Below are 19,345 nucleotides of genomic sequence, written 5' to 3'. Positions count from 1 at the left end.
GGGGTCGGGGTCGGTCGGGGTCGGGTCGGGATCGGGTCGGGGTCGGTCGGGGTCGGTCGGGGTCGGGTCGGGATCGGGTCGGGGTCGGTCGGGGTCGGGTCGGGGTCGGGTCGGGATCGGGTCGGGGTCGGTCGGGGTCGGTCGGGGTCGGGATCGGGGTCGGTCGGGGTCGGGTCGGGATCGGGTCGGGGTCGGTCGGGGTCGGGGTCGGGATCGGGGTCGGTCGGGGTCGGGTCGGGGTCGGTCGGGGGCGGTCGGGGTCGGGTCGGGGTCGGATCAGGGTCGGGTCGGGGTCGGGTCGGGATCGGGGTCGGGGTCGGGGTCGGATCGGGTCGGGTTGGGGTCGGGGTCGGGGTCGGGTCGGGGTCGGTCGGGGTCGGGGTCGGTCGGGGTCGGGTCATGATTGGGGTTGGGTCGGGGTCGGGGGGTCGGGTCGGTGGGTCGGGTCCGGTCGGGGTCGGGGTCGGGTCAGGATTGGGGTCGGGTCGGGTCGGGGTCGGGTCGGGGTCGGCCGGGATCGGGGTCGGGTCGGGGTCGGGGTCGGGTCGGGGTCGGGTCGGGGTCGGGATTGGGAATGGGATTGGGGTCGGGTCGGGGTCGGGTCGGGGTCGGGATTGGGAATGGGATTGGGGTCGGGTCGGGGTCGGTCGGGGTCGGGGTCGGGTCGGGGTCGGGTCGGGGTCGGGATTGGGAATGGGATTGGGGTCGGGTCGGGGTCGGGGTCGGGTCGGGATCGGGGTCGGGTTGGGGTCTGGTTCGGGGTCGGGTCGGGTCGGGGTCGGGGTCGGGTCGGGGTCGGGTCGGGTCGGGGTCGGGTCGGGATCGGGTCGGGGTCGGGTCGGGGTCGGGTCGGGGTCGGGTCGGGGTCGGGTCGGGGTCGGGTCGGGGTCGGATCGGGGTCGGTCGGGGTCGGTCGGGGTCGGGGTTGGTCGGGGTCGGGGTTGGGGTCGGGGTCGGTCGGGGTCGGTCGGGGTCGGTCGGGGTCGGTCGGGGTCGGGGTCGGTCGGGGTCGGGTCGGGATCGGGTCGGGGTCGGTCGGGTCGGTCGGGGTCGGTCGGGGGTCGGGTCGGGGGTCGGTCGGGGTCGGGTCGGGGTCGGGTCGGGGTCGGGTCGGGATCGGGTCGGGGTCGGGTCGGGTCGGTCGGGGTCGGTCGGGGTCGGTCGGGGTCGGGTCGGGGTCGGGATCGGGGTCGGGTCGGGTCGGGTCGGGATCGGGGTCGGGTCGGGGTCGGGTCGGGGTCGGGGTCGGGTCGGGGTCGGGGTCGGGGTCGGGTCAGGGTCGGGGCGGGGTCGGGTCAGGATTGGGGTCGGGTCGGGGTCGGCCGGGATTGGGAATGGGATTGGGGTCGGGGTCGGGTTGGGGTCGGGGTCGGTCGGGGTCGGGTCGGGGTCGGTCGGGGTCGGGATTGGGAATGGGATTGGGGTCAGGTCGGGGTCGGGTCGGGGTCGGGTCGGGATCGGGGTCGGGTCGGGGTCGGGTCGGGATCGGGGTCGGGTTGGGGTCGGGTCGGGGTCGGGATTGGGGTCGGGTTGGGGTCGGGGTCGGGTCGGGATTGGGGTCGGGTTGGGGTCGGGTCGGGATCGGGGTCGGGTCGGGGTCGGGGTCGGGGTCGGGGTCGGTCGGGGTCGGTCGGGGTCGGTCGGGGTCGGTCGGGGTCGGGGTTGGTCGGGGTCGGGTCGGGGTCGGTCGGGGTCGGTCGGGGTCGGTCGGGGTCGGTCGCGGTCCGGGTCGGGTCGGCGGGTCAGGGAGAGCCGGGGCGGGACTCGGTCCACTTTAATGGCGGCCCCCCGCCCGCCGGCGGCGCTCAGGGCCGCACGTAGCGGGACAGCTCCAGCACCTCGCGCCGGCAGCTGCGGTAGAACCTGCGGCTGGCCGAGTCCTGCTGCTGCAGCACCTCGAACTCTGCGGGAGACGCGTCTGGGTGCGGGCCTCCCGGCGGCCGTGGGGCGGGGGGGGGGGGGGGGGGGGGGGGGGGGGGGGGGGGGGGAAGGCGGAGGGGGGGGTGCCGGGCGGGAGGTGGGGGGGTTGCCGGGCGGGGCCTGTGGGGGGTGCCGGGCGGGGGGCGGAGGGGGTGCCGGGCGGGAGGTGGGGGCGGGGGGGGTGCCGGGCGGGAGCCGGGGGCGGGGGGTGCCGGGCGGGAGGCGGGGGCCGGGGGGTGCCGGGCGGGGGGTGCCGGGCGGGGGGCAGGGGGTGCCGGGCGGGGGCCTGGGGGGTGCCGGGTGGGGGGCGGGGGGGGTGCCGGGCGGGGGGCCAGGGCAGGGGGTGCCGGGCGGGGGGCGGGGGGGTGCCGGGCGGGGGGGTGCCCGGGCTGCCCAGGGCGGGAGGGTGGGGGGGGGGGGGGGGTGCCGGGCGGGGGGTGATGCCGGGCGGGAGGCGGGGGGTGGGGGGCATGCCGGTCGGGTGTGTGGGGGCAGGGGGGGTGCCGGGCGGGGGCCTGGGGGGGTGCCGGGCGGGGGGCGGGGTGCCGGGCGGGGGGCGGGGGGCGGGGGGCGGGGGCGGCGCTCACGGGTCCGGAAGAGCTTCAGGTCGCCCTTGCGCAGGTAGAAGCACAGGTTGGTGAAGTAGTCCTGCAGGATGCCGCCTGCGGAGAGAGAGCGCGTGGAGCCGGGCCCGGCCGCGCCCCCCCCCAGGGCGCACCTACCGATGAACTTCATGGCCGTGCCCTTGAGGTTGCGGTGGGGGCTGCGCAGGTACGGGGCGGCCTGCAGCAGGAACAGGTGGCAGCTGCCGAAGTTGCTCTCCACCTGGGGAGGGAGGCGCGGTCGGCGGGCCGAGGCCGCAGGGGGAGGCCGGGGCCCAGCAGGGGAGCGGGAGGCCCGCAGCCCGTCCTCTTTCTGGCCCCTCGGGGGTGGGAGCCTGGGCCAAGGGATCCGGGACCTTCCATGTGGTCACCCTCCCCACCCCCGCTCTCCCAACCGTCCTCCAGGAGGTGCCTCTGCCCCCTCCCATGCCCCACGGCCGCAGCAGCAGGGCCAGGCGGGGGCCGGGCCGGGGGAGCCACTGGGGGGCGCAGCGGGCAGGCCCCGGGCGTCCGCGCCAGGACGGCCACGAGCCCGGCCGCAGGAGCGCCCTCAGCCACAGCCAGAGGCGCCCGTGGGCGCGCACACGGCCGGGGAGCCCGTGGTAACGGGGCTGCCCCGTGGGGCGGGTGCCGTCAGCAGTGTGGCTGAGCGGTGGCTGTTCCGTAAACTAGGATGAATGAACGGGACCCAACACAGCGCAGAGCAGGCGCCTGTCCGCACAGACACCGCGAGGGAAGAGCCGCCTCGGCACGTCCCTCACCGCGTCCTCAGCGGCCGGGCGGGCGGCCGGGCGGGCGGCCGGGCAGGACGGGCCGGCCCCTGAGCCCCCCTGCTGCGCTGGCCGCTCCGGCCGCCGGGAAGACGGCCAGCCCCAGGCCCAGGGAGGCGGGGGGAGAGGGCCCCCAGCAGAAAGCAGGCACCTGGAGCCCTCGGGCGCTGGGGTGAGCAGAGGCCAGGGGACCCCCGGCCCCGCTCCGGCGCCCTCACCATGCACATGAAGATGTCGTTCTCGGCGCTCAGGCCCTGGCCCCAGGCCAGCTTGCTGAACAGCTGCTTCCGGAACTCCCAGTTGAGCAGGATGGCGCAGCGCAGGAAGGTGAACTTGGTCTTCTGCGGGCGCCACAGACCGTCACCTCCCGTGGCAACCCCCCCCCAGGCTTCCCTCGGAGGGCCCTGGGCAGGTCTCCCGGTCAGAGGCGCCTCACAGAGGCACGGCCTGGGGGCCTGGGCTGTGACGGGGCTGGTGGCCACAGGGCCACCCACAGACCTCTGCGGAGTTAACACGGCCTCTCCCTGCCGGGCCCTGGAGCGAGGCTGACTACGTGCAGGGGGTTCACGGGGCTGACTACGTGCAGGGGGAGGTTCAGGAGGCTGACTACGTGCAGGGGGAGGTTCAGGAGGCTGACTACGTGCAGAGGGAGGTTCAGGAGGCTGACTACGTGCAGGGGGAGGTTCAGGAGGCTGACTACGTGCAGGGGGAGGTTCAGGAGGCTGACTACATGCAGAGGGAGGTTCACGGGGCTGACTACGTGCAAGGGGAGGTTCAGGCGGCTGACTACGTGCAGGGGGAGGTTCAGGAGGCTGACTACGTGCAAGGGGAGGTTCAGGCGGCTGACTACGTGCAGGGGGAGGTTCAGGAGGCTGACTAGGTGCAGGGGGTTCACGGGTTCTGCATGAGGAGGGGGTGGAGGGGGGAACCACCACCTGAATGAGTCCTGCCAGCTCTCCACCTCACCGCAGCCACTCCCTGCTCTGCACTCAGAGGCTGAGTCCTCCTGAGCTGTCCTCCCAGCCCGCCCCCGGCACCCCGGACCGCCCGCAGGAGGCTGTCCACCGGAGGCTGCTGCCGCTCACCATGACCACCTGGGGGCAGGTGTCCGCCAGGTGTAAGAGCAGCGGCACCAGCGACTGGAAGGCGTGGCACTTGAGCGCCTGCTGGTACTTGGGGCCGCCGCTGTACATGACGTCCCCGTAGAGGAGGATGGCCCCTCCGCGCACCTCCTCCTCCTCCTGCCAGAGAAGACGAGATGGAGACGGAGAGGCCTCCCGCAGCCCCACAGCCGCCCGCACTGGCCACCCCCCTGCCCGCTGCCGCCCCATCTCTCCCCTCCTTTCCGGCCCTGATCTGAGGGACCAGCACTTGCCCTCACCTGGCCCCGGTCATCTCCCCCCTCCTCCTGCCCCCTCCCCCTGCGGTCCCGGGGAGGCCACCATGGGTTACAGCAGACCCTTTGCCACGTGTGTCACCTTCTACTGTAGCTCCGTGACCCTCCCTCTCCCCTCCACCCCAGGGTGTGACTCAGTTTCCTCTTTTGTATAAAGGGGTCAGCAGCCCTAGCTGGTTTGGACCTGAAGGGTCCCAAGTTCGATTCCGGTCAAGGGCACATGCCCAGGGTTGCGGGCTCCTTCCCCAGTAGGGGGAGTGCAGGAGGCAGCCGATCCATGATTCTCTCTCATCCTTGATGTTTCTCTCTCTTCCTCTCTGAAATTGGAGCGGGGGGTGGGAGGGGGGCAGCAGGAGTTGCCCAGGTCCCTGGGTTGGTGAAGACTGAGTGTGGCATCAGCCTCCCACCTGCCAACCCACCTGGGGCTCAGCCGGCCCCTCCGGCTCCCCGGCCCCAAGGTCCGCCCCGAAGCCCGCCTTGGCTTTAGCCTCTGCACCCTGACCTCCCTGGCGCCCTCCGAACCCCTGACACCACGTCCCCGGCCCCTGCGTTGCCACCACCCGCTGCCTCCGCACCTCCCACATGGCTGCCCGGGGGTCTTCCCGAAGGCAAACAGCTGACCCCGGGCCACGTCCTCCTGGTGAGGAGCGGGCAGGGCTTGGGAGCGAATGGCGTGGACGGGCCCAAAGCCTTTAGGAACCTTCCGCCCCGGGGGGCCAGGTTCCCACCGGAGCCTTTTTCACCGGGGACTTTACCCACAATCCCCGGTGAGGGTGGGTAGGTAGGGGCTGGGTGGCAGCTCTGAGCGTTCTGATTGGTGGACTGGGCAACAGCTCTGGCTGCTCTGATTGGCCAGCTGGGTGAGCTGCTACGCAGGCACGGAAGCGTAGGTGTGCGTAAGCGTGTGTGCTTGTGCGTGCGTGTGCGTGTGCGTGGGCTCACGTTATCGAACAGCAGCCGCAGGCGCTGGGCGAGCTTGATGCTGCAGGCGCCGATGCCCTGCGGGCCCATGCGGTGCAGCGTGTCGCCCAGGATGTCCATGAGGCCCAGGAGGTCTTTGGGCTCGGGCTTCTGGAAGCTGTTCACCAGCATCAGCATTTGGGACCGGAGCAGCTGCAACTGCGGAGACACAGCCGCCCGGTGGCCCGCCCTCCTCCTCCGAAACGCCTTTCCGCTGCTCCACCCGCCCCGGGGCACCTCCCCCTCTGGCCGAGGCTGCCCACCCGCCGCCTCGCCTCCATGGCCCTCGGGGGCCTCAGCCCCACCCCTCGGCTGGCATCATGGGGCACCGACATGTCCTGGGAGGCAGAAGGCCGCCCCATCCAGCGAGGGCCCAGGCCTGCCGGTGCGGGCGGGGCAGGGACCAGGACAGGTGATTTCTGCCCAGAAGGAGCCCAAATCGCTCCCTCCAGCTCAGAAACTCCAGGGTCCCCAGCCCCGTGCAATGCAGGGTCCCCTGAACACTGCCGCCCTCTCCTGCCGGGCCGGCTTCCCTGTCCGCCCCTCTGCTGCCCCCTGTCCTGGAGGCTTCTTTCCAAACGCCCTCTCCTGCCCAGAGCCCTCCTGCGTTGGGAAGGGCCTCCCCCACCTTCTTGGGCTGCATGAGGACGCTGCTGAGCCCGGTCAGGCTCATGGCCCGCACCAGCGGGCTGGGGTTGCGCAGGCCCCGCATCAGGAACTTGTTAATGGCTCTCCAGGACATGTACTGGGTGAGCTCCTGGCTGTTGAGAAACTGAGCCGGTCGGCACCGTCAGCCCCCGGGTGACGTACGGGCGCCCAGCATGGGATGGGGAGGCGAGGGGGAGGCCTCCTGAGGGCCGAGGCGGGGCAGCCGGGGACCGCTGACCTCTGTGATGAGGAGGATGGCCACGATGTTGTCCCGTTCCTCCGAGCTCTTCAGGCAGATGACCGACTGCCCCAGGACGGCCTTGACCTCGCAGTCGTAGTGGGCCATGGCCCTGCCGGGAAGCGGTGCCGCTGGGACCCGAGGGCCTCGCCCCGGGCCAGGGCCCCTCTCCCCGCGGACCCTGCTCGCCCGGGAGACGGCCCAGGAGGGGCCCACCAGGCGGGCTGCTCACCTGGCCAGCAGGGTCACCCCCTCCGTGTAGGTCTCCATGTGCCCGAAGAGCTCCCAGCCCCTCAGCAGCTTGAGGTAGGCAAACACCTCCCAGTAGTTGGTGGTCCAGAAGAGACCCTTGAGGGCCTCCAGGCACGTGCTGGGCGGGGGAGGAAGGCGGGGAGCGGCTCAGCTCCCCCACCTGCCCTCCCCCGCCCCGGCGGGCTGCCACTTTCCTTTTACTTATTTTTACTGATTTCAGCGAAGGGAGGGAGAGGGAGAGACAGGTAGAAACATCAACGATGAGAATCATGGATCGGCCGCCTCCTGCACGCCCCCCACTGGGGACCAAACCCACCACCCGGGCCTGTGCCCTGACCGGGAATCGAACTGTGACCTCCTGGGTCATAGGTCAACGCTCAAAGGCTGAGCCTCGCCGGCCAGGCACGCCGTCACCCCTGACAGCTGTGGACGCTCTCGCCCCTGCTCCCCACTCTGGACTGCAAGCCCCCGGGTGGGGCCGGAGTTCCCTCCGTCCGGGGCCCCCAGCACTTAGCCGGGGCCTGGTGCTCACAGGTGCTCTGAGACGCTCGGGGGTGGGGCGGCCCCTCACCTGCAGGGGCCCAGCGGCTTCATGCCCAGGACGTCGTCCCGGGGCTCCGGCACTTAGCCGGGGCCTGGTGCTCACAGGTGCTCTGAGACGTTCGGGGGGGGGGGGGGGGGGGGGGAGACAGCAGGGGGCGGCCCTCACCTGCAGGGGCCCAGCGGCTTCATGTCCAGGACGTTGTCCCGGGCCCCCAGCACTTAGCTGGGGCCTGGTGCTCACAGGTGCTCTGAGACGTTCGGGGGGGGGGCGGCCCTCACCTGCAGGGGCCCAGCGGCTTCATGTCCAGGACGTCGTCCCGGGGCTCCGGCACGCTCTCCGCCACGCCCAGCTCGTACAGGTAGTGCAGCTGCGTGAGCAGGCCCAGGAGGATTCCGGCAAAGGCCCAGTGCACGGTGGCCTTGTACTCTCGGATGTAGAGGAGCTCGTAAATGGTGCCCAGGGCCTGCAGGGGCGGCAGAGCGCGGCCTGGCAGGGCACCCCCCTGCGGCCCTCCGGGCCCGCTCCCCACACCTGGCTGGGCTGGGAGGGGGCTCTGGCTCCCCTTGGACCTCGGCATCGAGAGCCCTGGGACCGGTGGTGAGGCCCTGCCACGTCCCCGTCGCCTCCTGGGGCCTGGGCAGCGGCTGGGCCGTGGGGGGTCCACTGGGGTCCTCATGTCACCCCACGGCCCCCGGCCCCTCTGCAGGCTGGTGCGCCTGGGCCGCGGCCGCCTTCAGGGACTGGGTGGTGGGCAGCGGGAAGGGGGCGGGGTGAGCTGGCGCTGTGTGCGCTTCCGTCTGTCCGGGACGGGAGTCTGTCCGGGACGGGAGTCTGTCCGTGCAGAGGCAGGGGCAGGGGCAGGGGCGGGGCGGGGCGGGGCGGGCCACTCACCAGCATGGACATCAGCTCTGCCTGCTCTGACAGCCTGCCCATCAGCTGGGGCGGCCGCAGCTTCAGCTTGGTGTAGAGCAGGGTGATGACCTTGCGGGCCAGCTGGTTGTCGGCGGCCAGGGCCCTCCACAGGGTGGCCATCTGCCTGCAGAGGCGGGAGCCCGGGGCCCCAGCTGCTGCCAGGCTGGGCAGAGGGGCCAAGGGGCACCACCCGGAGAAGCAGGATGTGGCAGGGAGGTGCCAGGCCGCTGGGGCGGGGGGCCCTCCCTCGGGCGCTGGATTCTGCCGACCAGCCGGTGGGCCCCTGCCTGAAGCTGATGCAGGCCAGCTGGCCCTGACACGGGCCCCGCGCCCCCAAACAGACCGTCTGCTCCCCCAGGAAGTGGGCTGGTCCCCCAGGGGGCTCAGCCCTCCGGCAGGGTCTCCACCTGAGAACACGCTGTGGCCAGGGCAGCAGCCCCATGGTCCCCCCCCCCCTTAAACTAAGTGTGGCCGGGCCAGGGAGGGCTCGGGGGCCTGAGCATCGGCCTGTGACCCAGGAGGTCAGGGTTCCATTCCCGAAAAGGGCCCAGGCCCGGCCGTGGGCTCCATCCACCCCCAGCGTGGGGCGAGCAGGAGGCAGCCGATCCATGATTCTCATCATCGATGTTTCTCTCTCTGCCTCCCTCCCTCTCCCTTCCTCTCTGAAACCAATAAAAATGTACTTTAAAAAAAAACAGACACCTAAGGGCACACCCGCTCAGTCTGGTCAGGCTGCGCTGGGGCTCGGGCGGGCCGGCCGGCATTCCTGACGCGCTCCTGCCCATGCTGTCACTGGTCCCCAGTCCCCGGGGAGGGGGCGGCTGGGACCGTGCGCCGGGGGCCTGGGCAGCGGCTGGGCTGTGGGGGGTCCGCTGGGGTCCTCACGTCACCCCACGGCCCCCGGCCCCTCTGCAGGCTGGTGCGCCCTGGGCCGCGGCCGCCTTCAGGGACTGGGTGGTGGGCAGTGGGAAGGGGGCGGGTGGGCTGGCGCTGTGTGCGCTTCCGTCTGTCTGGGACCGGAGTCTGTCCAGGCCTACCTCTCCGAGGGGTGGCACAGGGCCAGCAGCACCTCGACCGTCTCCTGGGTGTGCTGGTTGCCCAGCACCGTCACCGCCTTCAGCACCATCTCCTGGACGTTCTTGAAGGAGATGGCGGGCAGCGCCTGGAACAGCCCCTGCAGGATCTCCGCCACCTGCCGGGGGGGGGGGGGGGCGGGAGGGGGCTCAGAGCAGAGCCCTGCAGGCCAGGCCGGCCTCCTCCCAAGGGCCTCTGTGCAGCCTGCCCCCCACACAAACACCGTGTCCCTGCAGCAAATACATATTTTATTGGTTTTTCACAGAGAAGAAGGGAGAGGGATAGAGAGCTAGAAACATCGATGAGAGTCATCAATCATTTGCCTCTTGCACACCCCTTAATGGGGATGTGCTTGCAACCCAAGTACATGCCCCTGACCGGAATCGAACCCGGGACCTTTCAGTCCGCAGGCGGACGCTCTATCCACTGAGCCAAACCGGTTTTGGATATATAGGAACAAAAATTTTTTAGAGGAACAAAAACAAAAACAAAAAAAAAACCAGGTGGGGCCAATTTCTCTCTCTTGCTGAACAAGACTGAGACCAAGGGGCGGGGGAACCCTGGGGTCCGGCCAGATGGGAGGGCACCAGGGCCCTGGGCATCTCTGAGGCTCGGCCCTGCTGCGAAGGTCTGGGTCCTCAGGATGAGGTGGGGTACCCGCGCCCACAAGGGCAGCCCCAGGCCGGCCTGCTCCCCGGTGCCCACAGGCTGGGTGCCCACAGGGAGGCCGGCGCCCACGGGGGCCTGGCCCGCCCACCTGCTCGGGCTTGATGCTGTGGTCCTCAAAGAACATGAGCAGCAGGTAGGCGGCCAGGTCGCTGTCGGAGGGCTTGGCCAGCGCGTGCAGCAGCGTGAGGATGAGCTGCGTGCGCTGGGCCACCGTCAGGTGGTCGTCCACAGCCTGTGCAGACGCGGCTCAGCGGGCGGGGCCTGCCCGGCTGCACACCCCCCCTCTCCCCCGCACGCAGCCTGGGGCCGGGCCGGGCGCTCTGCTCTAGCCCAGAGGCAGGGGGTATGGGTGCCGCCCGGCAGGGCCCCCGCCCCACCCTGTGGGTGCCGCCCAGCTGGCCTCCTCAGGCCACAGGCTCTGGGCGCCCCCGGGGATGGTGGGAGCGAGCAGCTTAGCCCAGGCCCAGCCCCGCCCGCCCCAGCCCCAGCCTCGGCCTCAGCCTCAGCCAGTGACAGACAGGGAGCAAAAGCCAAGCCCAGCCTCGAGGCGGGACCAACTGGGGGGAGGGGGGGAGCGGGCAGGGGGGCATCTGCCCAGCTCTTCCCCCCTCCCCTCCCCCTGGAAACACATCCTGTCCTCGCTCAGCTGCCCTGGGCTGTGCCCCAGGCTCTGGCCCGGTGGACGCCCACCCGTTCCGATCACAGCCTGCCGGAGCGCAGGCTGGTGCCAGTCCCCGGGAAGTGGGGAAACAGAGGCACGGGTAGGCTGACCGACCTATCCAAGGCCACTCAGCCAGTCAGGCACAGAGCCCGGGCTCAAACCCGAACCCTCACTCCCGTCCCCGTGCGGGCAGGGCCTCGCTGAGAGGGACGGTGGACCGGGACAGAGGACCGCCCGGCGGGGAGGACGGCGCCCTCCGAGGAGCCGCGGCCACGGAGAGGACCTGCACCCTCCCGGCCAGCGCCCGGTCCGGCTCCGCGGCCGGCCCGGCACAGGCGGCGCCAGGCCTCGGTGGGCCCGGCCGTGAGGTGGGCGGGGCGGGGCGGGGCGGACCCAGGACGGAGCAGTTCCCGGTTCCCCTCACGGCCGCCGCACCTGCACCAAATGGCAGAACGTGGCTTCCGTGTCTTTGTGGACCTTCTCTTCGAAATTCTTCATTTTATTCAAATATGTGAACTCCCTCACGCTCCCTGCATGGGACAGCCGGGTCAGAGCCCGGGAAGCACGGGCAGGAGGCCACGGACTCCCCCAGCCCGAGCCGGCTCGCCGGGAAGCGAGGGGGCAGGCCTCTGCACCCCCCACCCCCGCCCACACCCCCCCAGCCGGCCCGGCTCACCCTTCTGCTGGGCCAGCAGCTGCAGGATGAGGCAGACGCTCAGGCGGGCGTGGCTCTTGGTGAACGCCGAGCTGTCCCTCCACAGCAGCGTCAGCAGGCCTATCTGGTGGCCCAGCACCGAGGGCCTGGCCTCCTCCTGGGGGGGCGGGGCGCGGTGAGTGGAGCCCGCCCGGCTGCTGAGTGTCCTTCCCACCGTCCTCCCAACTTCTCTCCCTCTCTCTCTCTCTCTCTCTCTCCTCTCTCTCTCTCTCTCTCTCTCTTTTTTTTGTTGTTAATTCTCACCCGAGGGTATTTATTTTTATAAAGTATTTTCTATATATATATATTATTGATTTTTCACAGAGGGGAAGGGAGGGAAACAGAGAGCTAGAAACATCAATGAGAGAGAAACATCTGTCAGCTGCCTCCTGCACACCCCCCACTGGGGATGTGCCCCCAACCAAGGTACACGCCCTTGACCAGGATCGAACCTGGGACCCTTGAGTCCGCAGGCCGATGCTCTATCCACTGAGCCACACCGGCCGGGGCCCTCCCAACTGTTCCACTCTCCCCGCCCGCCCCGTGCTCAGTGTCTGCAGTCGGGCACCGGCTGCTCCCGCCCGGTCGCTCTGGGCTGGCCCGTGCTCTGGGAGGAACGGGCTTACGGGTTTTTGGCAATTTGGAAATTTCAGCCATTAGATCTTTTTAAATATATTTTTGTAGTGATGTCAGAGAGGAAAGGCGAGGAGAGAGAGAGAGAGAGAGAGAGAGAGAGAGAGAGAGAGAGAGAGAGAGAGAGAGAGGGGAACATCAATGAGGAGAGAGAACCATGGACGGCTGCCTCCCGCATGCCCCACAAACCGGGGACCAAGCCCGCACCCGGGCCTGCGCCCCGACGGGAACTGAGCTGTGACCTCCCGGCCCCGGTGGACGGGCGGCCAGGAGCCCTCGCCGGCCCGCGGGACGCCCGGCCTGGCTTCCCCTCAGCGGCCCGGAGACGGCGTGCTGAGCGCGGCCGTTCCCATAGCTCTGTAGACGCCGGCCCAGCCTGCGCGGCTCTACGGGCCCCTCGGACGGCGGCGCCCACACGCCCTTCGGACACACGGTGTCAGACACGCCGTCAGACACGCCGTCAGACACGCCGTCAGACACGCGCCCACCCCCCCCCCCCCCCCCCCCCCTCACCGTGAGCTTCACGCGGTCCATCACGCTCTTCAGGAGCAGGAAGATGGTCTGCACCGCCCGCTCACGCTCCTGGCTCCGGTCCGAGGTCAGCCAGGGCTCCGTGTGCTGGGCGGGCAGGGGCCGCACTGCCATCAGGCCCCGCCCGCGGCTCACCGGCCACCGGGCAGCCGTCCCCACCCGCAGGCGAGGCCGGGCCTGGGGCCGGTGACGCCCCAGACACGGACAGCGCCCTGGGCGTGGGCTCCGCAGACAAGCAGCGCGGGGCAGGGAGGAGGGAGGCGGGGGGACGCTGGGTCTGCCTCGGGGGCCTTGGGCTGTGCCAGCTGTGGGGGGGCCGAGAGGGCCGCTCCAGGCTGTGGGGGGCTTCCCTGCCCCGAGGGCCACCCCGCTCCTCGCAGGGCCCTTGGGGGGGCGAGGCCCGGGCACTGGGGTCAGGTCCAGGGCAGCCTGTCCCCCGGGCGGCCGAGCACACCTGCAGGAGGAAGCAGACCTCGTCCATGCTCTTGTTCTCCGAGATGAAGGTGTACAGCAGCAGGTTGAGCGCCTGGGCCGTCATCTGGTACAGCCTCTGCCGGCACACGGCCCGTGCCAAAGCCGCGCCCTCCGGTGCCCGGCGCCCACCCAGCCGAGCCGGCGGGGCGGCCGGCCCCTCCCTGTAGTACGCTCTTATCCATGCCAGAGAGGGCGGGAGCGCGGGGAACACCGCGAGGAGAGAGGATCGCGGACCGGCCGCCTCCTGCACGCCCCCCCCCCCACAGGGGATGGAGCCCACAGCCCGGGCCTGTGCCCCGATCGGGATTCGAACCGTGACCTCCGGGTCACAGGTCGACCCTCAGCCACCCAGCCCCGCGGCCCCGGCCCGGAGGACGGGCTTCTCAGACCGGTGAACAGCCCTCCGGAGGCCCCGCCCCTCCTGCCGCAGGAGAAAGCCCAGCCTTGCTCCCCTCGCGCGCATCCGCAGCCAGGCCTGACCCAGTGCCCAGCGCCCAGCGCCCAGCGCCCAGCGCCCACCCCGGGGGGCTGGGCCGGCCCGGGCGGGCGGTCACCTTGGGGTCAGGCTTCTGGAGCTGGGAGCGGCTCTTGAGTGACTCCATGGGTGGCAGCTGGTACAGGCTCTGGAAGCAGGTCTGCAGGATGGTGGACTTGACCATGGGCGTGAGGCTGGGCCGCAGGCTGCTGCAGAGACACAGCAGAGGGTCCTCGGAGCGAGCCTGGCTCAGCAGGTCCCGGCAGGGAGGGCTCCAGGGCGTGCGGTGTGTGTGGGCCTGGGCACCAAGGCCTCTGGCTCTGGGGTGGCTTGTCCTGGGGATGGGGCAGGGCGTGGGGCGGGGCCTGGGGCGGGCGGGTGGGGATGAGGGTGCCGAGGCCCATCTGTGCTGGGCCGGGCCGTCAAGCTCACTCACTTCTCTCAGGTTCGTTGGTATTTCTTTCTTTCTTTCTTTTTTTTTTTTTTTTAATATATTTTATTGATTTTTTTTACAGAGAGAAAGGGAGAGGGATAGAAAGCCAGAAACATCCATGAGAGAGAATCATCGACCAGCTGCCTCCTGCACACCCACCACCAGGAATATGCCAGTAACCAAGGTACAAGCCCTTGACCGGAATCGAACCTGGGACTTTTCAGTCCGCAGACTGACGCTCTATCCACTGAGCCAAACCGGTTTTGGCTTCGTTGGTATTTCTTTGTGGGAAAACAAAGGGATTGTTCTGGGGTCAGTGTTAGTGCTGTGACTGAGCCAGTGTCCAGGATGTGGAAAAAGGCAGGGCCCAGGTGTGAGCAGGTCAGGGCCCAGGTGTGAGCAGGTCAGGGCCCAGGTGTGAGCAGGTCAGGGCCCAGGTGTGACCAGGGTCAGGGCCCAGGTGTGACCAGGGTCAGGGCCCAGTGTGAGCAGGTCAGGGCCCAGGTGTGAGCAGGTCAGGGCCCAGGTGTGAGCAGGTCAGGGCCCAGGTGTGACCAGGGTCAGGGCCCAGGTGTGACCAGGGTCAGGGCAAAGGTGTGAGCAGGTCAGGGCCCAGGTGTGACCAGGGTCAGGGCCCAGGTGTGACCAGGGTCAGGGCCCAGTGTGAGCAGGGTCAGGGCCCAGGTGTGAGCAGGTCAGGGCCCAGGTGTGACCAGGGTCAGGGCCCAGGTGTGACCAGGGTCAGGGCCCAGGTGTGAGCAGGTCAGGGCCCAGGTGTGAGCAGGTCAGGGCCCAGGTGTGACCAGGGTCAGGGCCCAGGTGTGACCAGGGTCAGGGCCCAGTGTGAGCAGGGTCAGGGCCCAGGTGTGAGCAGGTCAGGGCCCAGGTGTGACCAGGTCAGGGCCCAGGTGTGACCAGGGTCAGGGCCCAGTGTGAGCAGGTCAGGGCCCAGGTGTGAGCAGGGTCAGGGCCCAGGTGTGACCAGGGTCAGGGCCCAGGTGTGACCAGGGTCAGGGCCCAGGTGCGAGCAGGGTCAGGGCCCAGGTGTGAGCAGGGTCAGGGCCCAGGTGTGAGCAGGTCAGGGCCCAGGTGTGACCAGGGTCAGGGTCAGTGTGACCAGGGTCAGGGTCAGTGGGACCAGGGTCAGGGTCAGTGTGACCAGGGTCAGGGTCAGTGTGAGCAGGGTCAGGGCCCAGTGTGAGCAGGGCAGCCTGTGCACGGTTGCCAATGTGTTTTGGACAGCAGCAAGGGCAGCTGGTCCTGGGGAAGATGCTTTGGCCTCAGCCCCCACACTGCTTAGCTCCTGGCGCAGACCCCACCCGGGCCTCACCCACATCCTCCACCGCCCCCCACGCTAACCTCCTCCCCACGCCTGGGACAGCAGGCCTTACCTGAGCCCGGCGATGACCAGTATGGTCTTCTGCTGGAAGAGGGTGACCAGGCGGTTGGGCTCCTTCTGCAGGGCGAACTGGGAGGGCAGGGAGAGAGGGCACGGAGAGGGCACAGAGAGGGCATGAGGGCACGGAGAGAGGGCATAAAGAGAGGGCACGGAGAGAGGGCACGGAGAGGGCACGGAGAGGGCACGGAGAGGGCATTAAGAGAGGGCATGGAGAGGGCACGGAAAGGGCATGGAGAGGGCATGGAGAGGGCATGGAGAGGGCACGGAGAGGGGGCACGGAGAGGGGGCACGGAGAGGGCACGGAGAGGGCACGGAGAGGGGGCACGGAGAGGGGGCATGGAGAGGGCACAGAGAGGGCACGGAGAGGGCACGGAGAGGGCACGGAGAGGGCACGGAGAGGGGGCACGGAGAGGGGGCACGGAGAGGGGGCATGGAGAGGGCACGGAGAGGGGGCACGGAGAGGGGGCACGGAGAGGGGGCACGGAGAGGGGGCATGGAGAGGGCACGGAGAGGGGGCATGGAGAGGGCACGGAGAGGACACAGAAAGGGCACGAGTGGTGCCGGCCCGGCCCGGCCCCGCCGCCCCCAGGGCCGCCCGCGCACCAGCAGGCACTGGATCAGCTCCGCCGTCTGCGTGAACTTGTAGCCCTGGCTGGCGCTCGGCCTCTTGAGCGCCTTCATGAGCATAACGGCCGCCGACAAGAAGCTCCTCTTCAGGATGTGGTCCTGCGCAGGGGGCCGCGGTCAGCTGCGGCCGCAGGGCCGGAGGCGCAGCCGCGACCCGCCCGCCGCCGCCGCCCGCCGCCTCACGTAGCTGCTGCTGGAGTAGTAGTAGACCATGCGGGAGGCCATGTTGTCCACCCAGGGCAGCATCTGCCTCCGGGCCCGCAGGGCCATCTGCCCGTAGCACAGCAGGCAGGTGCTGCCCACCCACCTCCAGTGCAGGTCGGGGTGCGGGCTCTGCGGGCGGGAGGGGGGCGTCGCCGTGCTCAGGCCCCCGTGGTGTCCCGGCCGGGCCCCTCCCCTGCCCTCCCGCTGAGAGCCACCCACACATCCCAGGGGGCAGGCCTCCCCCAGGCTCCAGGGCGGGGCCGGCCCCACGGACACACCCGGCCGGATGGGACAGGACACTGGCCGGATGGGACAGGACACTGGCCGGATGGGACAGGACACTGGCCGGATGGGACAGCACCCGGCCGGATGGGACAGGACACTGGCCGGATGGGACAGCACCCGGCCGGATGGGACAGGACACTGGCCGGATGGGACAGCACCCGGCCGGATGGAGGCCCCGTCCCCACAGCCAGCGAGAGCAGAGGAGGCAGGAGCCCACACTCAGCCCTCGGGGCCGCCCGGGCCGGCAGGCGCTGCACTCACGGTTTTCCCCGGGGTGGGCGGAGCCCCGGGGGGCCGCCCGGAGGAACTTGGTGCGGCCCACGTGCTCCAGGAGGGCCCACACGAGCTCCATGTGCGTGGCGGCCGCGATGCCCACGGCCAGCGCGATGCCCTGGGGGGAGGCTGTGAGCGGCGGCACCCACCTCCCGCCCACCACCCTGAGGCGCCCGCACCCAGGGGCGACCCCGACACAGCCCAGGTGTGAAGGGAGTGAGGGCCCCAGGCCGGAGCAGCCGGGCCACCGGGGCGGGGCGGGGGCTGGGGGGGCCGGGGGGCGGGGGCTGGGGGGGGCGGGGGGGCGGGGGGGTAGGGGCAGGGGCTGGGGGGACAGGAGCGCTGGGGGCTGGGGGGGGCGGGGGCTGGGGGGGTAGGGGCAGGGGCTGGGGGACAGGAGCGCTGGGGCTGGGGGTGCGGGGGCTGGGGGGGCGGGGCCGGGGCCGGGGCGGGGCCGGGCCGGGCGGGCTGGGCCGCACCTCCCGCTGGCTGGCCCTCCGGTGGGGACATCTCGAGCAGGCTGAGCAGGTGCTTCCCCACCGCCCAGCGGCCGGGCTCCCGCAGCAGCAGCCCGTACAGGTGGAACAGGAAGTTCTGGAGGGAGAGCAGCAGCTGCGGCCTCCGCCTCCCCCCCAGGCCCCGAGGGCTGGCCCACCCTGCTCCCCTGTCCCCACCCTCCCAACCCCCCCACCCCCCAACCCCATCCACCCATCCCCATCCCACCCCACCACCATCCTACCCCCACCCCCACAAACCACCCACCCCCATCCCATCCCACCCCCCCACCCCACCCCCCCACCCCACCCCACCCCACCCCACCCCCCCCACCCCCACCCCCCCCACCCCACCCCACCCCACCCCCCACCCCCCACCCCCACCACCACCCCACCACCCCACCCCCACCACCCCACCCACCCCACCCACCACCCCACCCCCACCACCATCCTACCCCCCACCCCCACCCCCCCACCCCACCCCACTCCATCCCCATCCCACCCCACCACCATCCTACCCCCCACCCCCACCCCACCACCCCACCCCCCCCCACCCCCCCACCCCCACCCCCCCACCCAACCCACCCCACCCCACCCCCCACCCCCACCCCACCCCCCCACCCCACCCCCACCCCCCCCCACCCCACCCCACCCCACCCCCATACCATCCCACCCACCACCATCCTAACCCCCACACCCCCACCCCCCACCCCACCCCACCCCACCCCACCCCACCACACACCACCATCCTACCCCCCACCCCCACCCCCCCCCCCCACCCACCCCAACCCCACCCCACCCCATCCCACCCCACCACCATCCTACCCCAACCCCCACCCCAACCCCCACCCCACCCCCCCACCCCACCCCACACCATCCCATCCCACCCCACCACCATCCTACCCCCCACCCACACCCCACCACCCCACCCCCATCCCCATCCACACCCCCCCCCCACCACCCCCCCACCCCACCCCACCCCACCCCACACCACCCCAACCCCCCACCACCCACCCACCCACCCCACCCCCCACCCTCACCCCCCCCACCCCACCCCCACCCCCACCCACCCCCCACCCCCCACCCCACCCCACCCCACCCCCCATCCCACCCCACCACCACCCTACCCCCCACCCCCACCCCACCCCCCACCCCACCCCACCCATCCCCATCCCACCCCATCCCCATCCCATCCTACCCCCCACCCCCCACCCCACCCCATCCCCCCACCCCACCACCACCAACCTCCAACCCCCCACCCACCCATCCCCACGCCCACCCATCACCATCCCACCCCACCACCATCCTACCCCCCCAACCCACCCCCCCACCCCACCCCCACCCCATCCCCATCCCACCCCACCCCACCCCACCCCACCCCACCCCATCCCCAACCCAACCCACACCCACCAACCATCCTACCCCCACCCCAACACCTCCACCCACCCCCACCCCACCCCCACCCCACCCCCCAACCCCCCACACCCCATCCCCACCCCACCCCATCACACCATCCCCACCCCACCCCAACCCCCCCACCCCACCCCATCCCCATCCCACCCCACCCCAACCCAACCCACCCCACCACCGATCCCTACCCCCACCCCACCCCCACCCCCCACCCCCACCCCCAACCCCACCCCATCCCCATCTCCCACCCACCCACCACCATCCTACCCCCCACCCCCACCCCCCACCCCACCCCCATCCCCATCCACCCCCCCACCCCACCCCACCCCCCCATCCCCACCCCACCCACCACCATCCTACCCCCCACCCCCACCCCTCCACCCCACCCCACCCATCCCCACCTCACACCACCCCATCCCACCCCCCACCCCACCCCACCCTACTCCCACCCCACCCCACCCTATCCCCACCCACCACCCCTGAACCCAGGGCCCCACCCACTGCTGCCCTGCCCACCCACTGCTCCCCAGGCCCCACCCACTGCTGCCCTGCCCCGCCCGCTGCTCCCAGGCCACGCCCACTGCTGCCTGTCACGCCCGCTGCTCCCCAGGCCACGCCCACTGCTGCCCGCCCGCCCGCTGCTCCCAGGCCACGCCCACTGCTCCCCAGGCCACGCCCGCTGCTCCCCAGGCCCCGCCCACTGTTTCCCGCCCCTCCCACTGCTCCCCAGGCCCCGCCCGCTTCTGCCTGTCACTCCCACTGCTCCC

At 71.2% G+C, this 19,345-nt stretch overlaps 2 protein-coding genes across 2 annotated transcripts; one reads left to right on the top strand and one right to left on the bottom strand.

Annotated features, from left to right (window-relative positions):
• Positions 1-1,712: 1,712 nt before the first annotated feature.
• LOC118718548 (maestro heat-like repeat family member 5) lies at positions 1,713-17,163 on the bottom strand. The gene is made up of 23 exons (XM_036437402.2): positions 17,154-17,163; positions 16,659-16,792; positions 16,096-16,243; positions 15,889-16,011; positions 15,278-15,354; positions 13,533-13,662; positions 12,959-13,054; positions 12,487-12,591; positions 11,323-11,458; positions 11,082-11,176; positions 10,074-10,217; positions 9,280-9,434; positions 8,222-8,366; positions 7,609-7,793; positions 6,767-6,904; positions 6,535-6,646; positions 6,277-6,420; positions 5,631-5,807; positions 4,378-4,533; positions 3,511-3,633; positions 2,643-2,745; positions 2,508-2,582; positions 1,713-1,903 (listed from the first exon to the last, which is right to left on the bottom strand). Exons 2-23 carry the CDS (start codon positions 16,751-16,753, stop codon positions 1,806-1,808), a joined length of 2,760 nt encoding a protein of 919 aa, XP_036293295.1. The 5' UTR covers positions 16,754-16,792; positions 17,154-17,163; the 3' UTR covers positions 1,713-1,805.
• LOC123652329 (basic proline-rich protein-like) lies at positions 16,770-18,266 on the top strand (the record flags this gene model as incomplete). The annotated part of the gene is given in 4 exon segments (XM_045581586.1): positions 16,770-16,890; positions 17,311-17,537; positions 17,540-17,829; positions 17,864-18,266. Coding segments are annotated over 4 exon segments (1,041 nt in total), but the record flags the coding sequence as incomplete, so codon positions are not given.
• Positions 18,267-19,345: the final 1,079 nt, after the last annotated feature.

The sequence above is a fragment of the Pipistrellus kuhlii genome, unplaced genomic scaffold (assembly GCF_014108245.1).
Source record: "Pipistrellus kuhlii isolate mPipKuh1 unplaced genomic scaffold, mPipKuh1.p scaffold_m20_p_14, whole genome shotgun sequence".
NCBI classification, from domain to species: domain Eukaryota; kingdom Metazoa; phylum Chordata; class Mammalia; order Chiroptera; family Vespertilionidae; genus Pipistrellus; species Pipistrellus kuhlii.
The sequence above is the reverse complement of the archived record's forward strand: the minus strand, read 5'-3'. Positions and strand labels throughout refer to the sequence as shown.

Excerpts from the sequence above, each read along its gene's own strand:
- LOC118718548 (XM_036437402.2), bottom strand. The coding sequence starts at position 16,753 with ATGGAGCTCGTGTGGGCCCTCCTGGAGCACGTGGGCCGCACCAAGTTC. Across the intron at positions 6,647-6,766 it reads GGGGTGACCCTGCTGGCCAG|GGCCATGGCCCACTACGACT; the intron begins GTGAGCAGCCCG and ends GCTTCCCGGCAG. Across the intron at positions 2,583-2,642 it reads CACGGCCATGAAGTTCATCG|GCGGCATCCTGCAGGACTAC; the intron begins GTAGGTGCGCCC and ends CTCTCTCCGCAG.